The sequence below is a fragment of the Nannospalax galili genome, unplaced genomic scaffold, assembly GCF_000622305.1.
Source record: "Nannospalax galili isolate Female #2095 unplaced genomic scaffold, S.galili_v1.0 scaffold2622, whole genome shotgun sequence".
NCBI classification, from domain to species: Eukaryota; Metazoa; Chordata; class Mammalia; order Rodentia; family Spalacidae; genus Nannospalax; species Nannospalax galili.
The window spans coordinates 11,515-16,740 of record NW_008348098.1 but is presented as its reverse complement, the minus strand read 5'-3'; the positions used below and the strand labels follow the sequence as shown (position 1 = coordinate 16,740).

At 44.8% G+C, this 5,226-nt stretch overlaps 1 protein-coding gene across 1 annotated transcript; it reads left to right on the top strand.

Moving 5' to 3' along the window:
- The first annotated feature begins 1,875 nt into the window (after window positions 1–1,875).
- LOC115072326 (sperm motility kinase X-like) lies at window positions 1,876–5,076 on the top strand. Its single transcript, XM_029569102.1, has 2 exons — window positions 1,876–1,976; window positions 3,273–5,076. The coding sequence occupies exon 2, from the start codon at window positions 3,288–3,290 to the stop codon at window positions 3,732–3,734; it is 447 nt and encodes a 148-aa protein (XP_029424962.1). The 5' UTR covers window positions 1,876–1,976; window positions 3,273–3,287; the 3' UTR covers window positions 3,735–5,076.
- The last annotated feature ends 150 nt before the right edge of the window (window positions 5,077–5,226 follow it).

The following is a 5,226-nucleotide window of genomic DNA, read 5'->3' as shown; positions in this document are numbered from 1 at the left end:
CTGGTTCTAGGATCCACATATGAGGGAGAACATATGTCAATTTTTTTTCTGAGTCTGTGTTACTTCACTTAGTATAACAGTTTCTAGCTCTAACCATTTACCTGAAATTTTCATATTTTATCCTTTTTTTCCACTGAGTAGAACTCCACTGTGTAAATGTACTACATTTTTATTATCCACCTGTCAGTTGAGGGGTTGAAAGACACTTAGGTTGCTCCCATCTCTTAGCTATTGTGACAAGAGCAGCAACAAACATGAATGTACAAATGTCTCTGCAATAGGATGAGTACTTTGGGTATATGCCAAGGAGTGGTATAACTGGGTCAAATGATAGGTTCATTTGTAGTTTTTAAAGAGTTCTCCACATTGCTTTCCATAAGGGTTGAACTGAACAAAAATTATGCTTTCGTTCTCAACTACAATGTTTTAAAGGTTTTTTTTTCCCTACCAGAATGCGAGGCAAAGTTTTGACCACCCAGAGTGAGGAAAGGGACTCCTTTTGCATTAGGAATAAGAACCCAGTGACACAGTACCTAGGTCTGCATGCCTGCTTGAATCCTGGGTATGTCATTGTGCTCCTCTGCAGAAGTAAATTGGCTTGGCCAAAATGCTGTGGATTGTGTGGTCATTTTCTTGAGATCCCAGACTCAATTCTAGTACTTCCCAACCATCAAATGAACAAGTACTCAATATCAGTTCTTTATAAATTTCCCAAAGATTTTGTGCTGCAGAACAGGAAGGATTAAGGAACAAGGAAATGTGCCATCTTCCAGGACTATGGGTAGGACACTTTGGCTCTCTGTAGGATTTTGGGCTGACAGGCTTTTTTCAGAATCATTTTGAATATATCAACCTATTATCTTCTAACATCCCAGGCTTCTGATGACACATTTAATGGAAGACTTCTGGGGAAGTCAGAGTGAACCTCTCTTCTTCTCTGTCCCATATATGTAACATGCCTCAGGTGACACAAAAATCTCGGGCGCCAAATGGAAGAACTCCCCTTTTCAGCAGGAGGCCTCCTGCTCTCTTCTTGGCTCACCTGGAAAGTGCCACCAAGCACGGGTGCCTGACCTTATCTGAAACATGACCTTTGGCATAGTTACCTGGAGTAAAAACTATGCAATGAAGCATAATTATTATCATTGTCAGTATACTTATCACATTATTAGCATGTCCTTATATGGTTTGAATGATGTGAAGTGTCCTCCTCAGGCTCATGTGTTGGATCACTAGGTCCCTAGCAGGTGAATCTGTGTTGGGAAGTTGTAAAAAGCTTGGAAGTAAGGCGTGGCTGTCAGAGAGGGTGACTGAGGGAGAGTAGATGACTGCCAGTGTGACCAGCTCCCTCATGGGCTTCCTGCCCTGGCCACCAATTTCTCCCACCACCATGCCTGCCCTGTCCCCACAATGTATGAGCCACAAGAAAACTTTTCTCCCTTAAGTTGTTTCTTGTCAAACATTTGGTCCAGTGAAAAGAAAAGTAATACAGATGGTACTGGGGGTGGGGGGTATGAGAGAGCCACTGAGGGTTGTGCCCAGCCCTGAGTGGTCCTCTTGATCTGACATCACAAAGGAGCCATTGTGAAGAATTAAAGACAGCTGTATATAATGCACTGCCTGGGGCTGTCTCCTTGTCCTTATAGTGCAGAGAGTTTGGTGGAGGTTGGCGGTTGGTAGGAATTGGAGGTTGGCGGTTGGTAGGACTTGGAGGTTGGCGGTTGGTAGGACTTGGAGGTTGGCGGTTGGTAGGAGTTGGAGGTTGGCAGTTGGTAGGACTTGGAGGTTGGCAGTTGGTAGGACTTGGAGGTTGGTGGGTGGTAGGACTTGGAGGTTGGTAGTTGGTTGGACTTGGTTGGAGATCGGTTGAATTCAGACATTGACGAACAGTTGGACTTGAAGGCTGGTGATTCTTTGGAGTTGGACGTTGATGATTGGTTGAACTTAGGACTTCGATCATCTGGTTGAATTCGACAGTGAGTTATCACTCTTTTTGTTTTGACGTCTCATGTTCCTTTTTCGTTTTTAAATTTTGATTTCTTATTTTAAAATTTCCAGGTGTATTAGTTGTATAGAGTAAGGGATTTTATTATGACATCCTCATACATGCATGTCCTTTGATCATGAATGCCTGCTCTGTTCTAATGCTCTCTACCCACCCCAATTCCCTTCAGTCCTCCCATGGGCTCCTCGTCCTTTCAGTTCCCTCCTCCACCCAGATTCCACATAAAAGGGATCATATGTGATATTTGTCCTTTGGGGACTAGATTATTGCATGTAACACAGTGATGGCAAATTACATTCATTCCCAGAAAATGAAAAACTTTCTTCTTTAGGGGAGACATGATGCTTCTCCTTGCTTTTCCTTATGTGCAGTATTTTAAAAATATTATTTTTATTTTTTTTTTATCCATGTAATGTATTGCCTGCACCTATCTATGTAAGTGCACTCCAGTCATACAATGCCTAGGTAGGATAGAAGAAACCATCAAATGCCCTGCAACTAGAGGTCTGGATGGATGGCTGCTAGCCACCAAGTGGGTGCTGGGAATGGAACCCAGTCCTCTGCATGAGCAGCCAGGGCTCTTAACCTGGGAGTCATCTCTCCAGCCCACAAAACACAGTATTTTTTCAATCAATTTGTATGTCTTACATTCCCTGCATTCTTGGATAAACCCATCCATGACCCTCTTTGGTCTTGGGTATTCTTTCTTACACTATATTTTTTATTTTTCACTCTTTCAATCTTCCTGATTGATTTTTCTGACTCTTGTATCTTCTTGGTTCAATTTTGGTATGTCATATGTGTCTAGAAATTTATTTACTTCAAACTTTTCAGGTCAGAGAAATGTAAAGTCTCTAAAATAGTCCCTGATGATCCTCTGGATGTCAGAGACACTTGCTGTAATAAGAGCTTTTTTGTTTCTAATTTTATTGCAATCAATTAGTGCCTCCCCTTGTTTATTGGTTCATCAGCTAAAGGTGTGTCAACATTTTATCCTTTCAAATAGGACCTCTGTTCTGCTGTCCCGTTTTCTTCTGCTTTCTCTTTCTTCCCTGTCAGCTCTGATCCTGGGTACTTCTTCCACCCCTGCCTTTGGGTATGATTTCTGCTTGTTTTCCCGTGACCTCGAAACATAAAGACACACAGTTTATTTGCGGTATCTCTGATTTTGTAATGTAAGTATTTATGGCTATGAACTCCTAGTATTACTTTTAACTTCCTTTCTCTCCCATTTTATTTGATGCTGCTGCTGATTATTTCTACAAAGAGAAGTGAGGTCATCATGGAGAGTGACCTCGAGGACAGTTTGTGTGAGGAGAACACCGTATCAAGTCACTATGACCTCTCAGTGACACTGGGCAAAGGCAATTTTGGGCACGTGAAACTCGGCTACCATCGCCTCACTGCCACCGACGTGGCAGTGAAAGTGCTGAAAAAGACCGAAATAGATGGCTCCCTGATAAGGCGAGAGACTGAAATTATGAAAATGCTCCAACATCCAAATATTATCAAACTGTATCAGGTCATTAACACGGTAGAAAATGTGTACTTCGTACTGGAATATGCCAGCAAGGGAGAGCTGAAGAGCTATGTGGAGAAGCTTGGGCATGTGGAGGAGGAGGGGGCCCGCAGACTCTTCCTAGAGTTATGCTGGGAAATTCTATTTTGCCACCAGAACAGGGTTGCCCACTGTGACCTGAAAGCCAAGAACATCCTGCTGAACATATAAAGCTGTGTGATTTTGGGTTGGGGAGAAAATTCCCCCCTGGAGAGAGGGTCAGTGATTTCTATGGGACATTTGTATATCGTGCCCCAGAGCTCTTTGATTTCCAACAATACGATGGGCTGGCTGCTGACATCTGGAGCCTGGGAGTGGTGCTGTATTTCATCGTATCAGTGAAGCTCCCATTTGGAAACACAGCGAACTGCAGGACCAAGCAGAACATCCTAGCTGCTAATTACACCATGCCATCCTAGCTCTCCCTAGACCTGAAAAATCTCCTTGCCCAGTTTCTGAGTGTTACTCCCAGAAGGAGGCCCACGGTCATCCAATTAATGCAGCACCCATGGCTGAACCATGATGAAGAGCCTTCTTCCAGAATAGTTTGCACAACAGAACAACTCCCCCACCAACCAGACCCTTCCATTCTCATAGATATGTGCGCCATGGGCTATAGGCCTCAAGAAATCAAAGAATCTTTGAAACTGCAAGAATTCAATGATGTTATGGCAACATATTTAATGCTGGAGCAATGGTCATCCCAGAGGGGCAATTTGGATCACAATGCTGTACATGCTTCTGCCTTTCCTGTGCCCTCAAAAAGGGTACTGAGTGTCCCTACCCTTCCTGTGTTCCCTTTGCCCACTGTCCCTAAACTTAATGAAGGGGAGAAGCCTAGTCAAAGTCATGGCATGCCTTCCAAGTGGGCCCACAGGGACAGAGCTTCTCTCCTGAGGAGCACTGAGCAACCTTGCCCACACTGTTCTCAGATGGATGAATGCAAGGGGATCACTTCAGCAGAGATTGAGAGCATCTCCACTCTTGAATCATGGGAGTTCACATCTGCGAAAATCTCCTCCTATGAAAAAAAACAAGTGACCAGAGACAACATTTATAGGACAAGGAGCAGCGAGTCTTCCTGCAATATGTCACCTTCCCTGTGAAGTGAGGAAGATCAGGATGAGAGCAACAGCTCACAGGAGAGAGGCAGCAGCTCATCTGCCTTAGAAGCATCTGAGGAGCAACTCAGCAGCCAGTCCGACGGGATTCCCAGAGCCTCTCCAAGGCAGCGAACAGGTGGCTGGAGGAGCCTCGGGAGAAGAATTAGAGATGGCTTTCTCAGCTTATGCTACTGTCCCCCAACCCCAAGGAGACCACACCTGCACAGGGCAAAATCCTGCCATGAAATGAGGAGGACCTTTGAGACCTCGGAGACAAGTAGGTTGGGTGGTCAGGATGCACTTCTGTCCCCGACCGCTTTCCGTCTCGCCGGCAAGAACGACGCGGGAGGACAAGTCAGGATCCTTCTGCAGCAGTTTATTTCATAAGCCTCTTACATAGCATACTAAGGATGAAGACCGAAGACGCCGAGAAGTGGGAGAGCTGTTGCTTATATATGCCCTAAAGGTCCCATTTATGACGTATAAGAAGCGGATTGGTTGCTGGAGATCACGCCACGGGAGGAGGCGAGGGAGAGCAGGCTCTTGTGCACGCCCCTTAT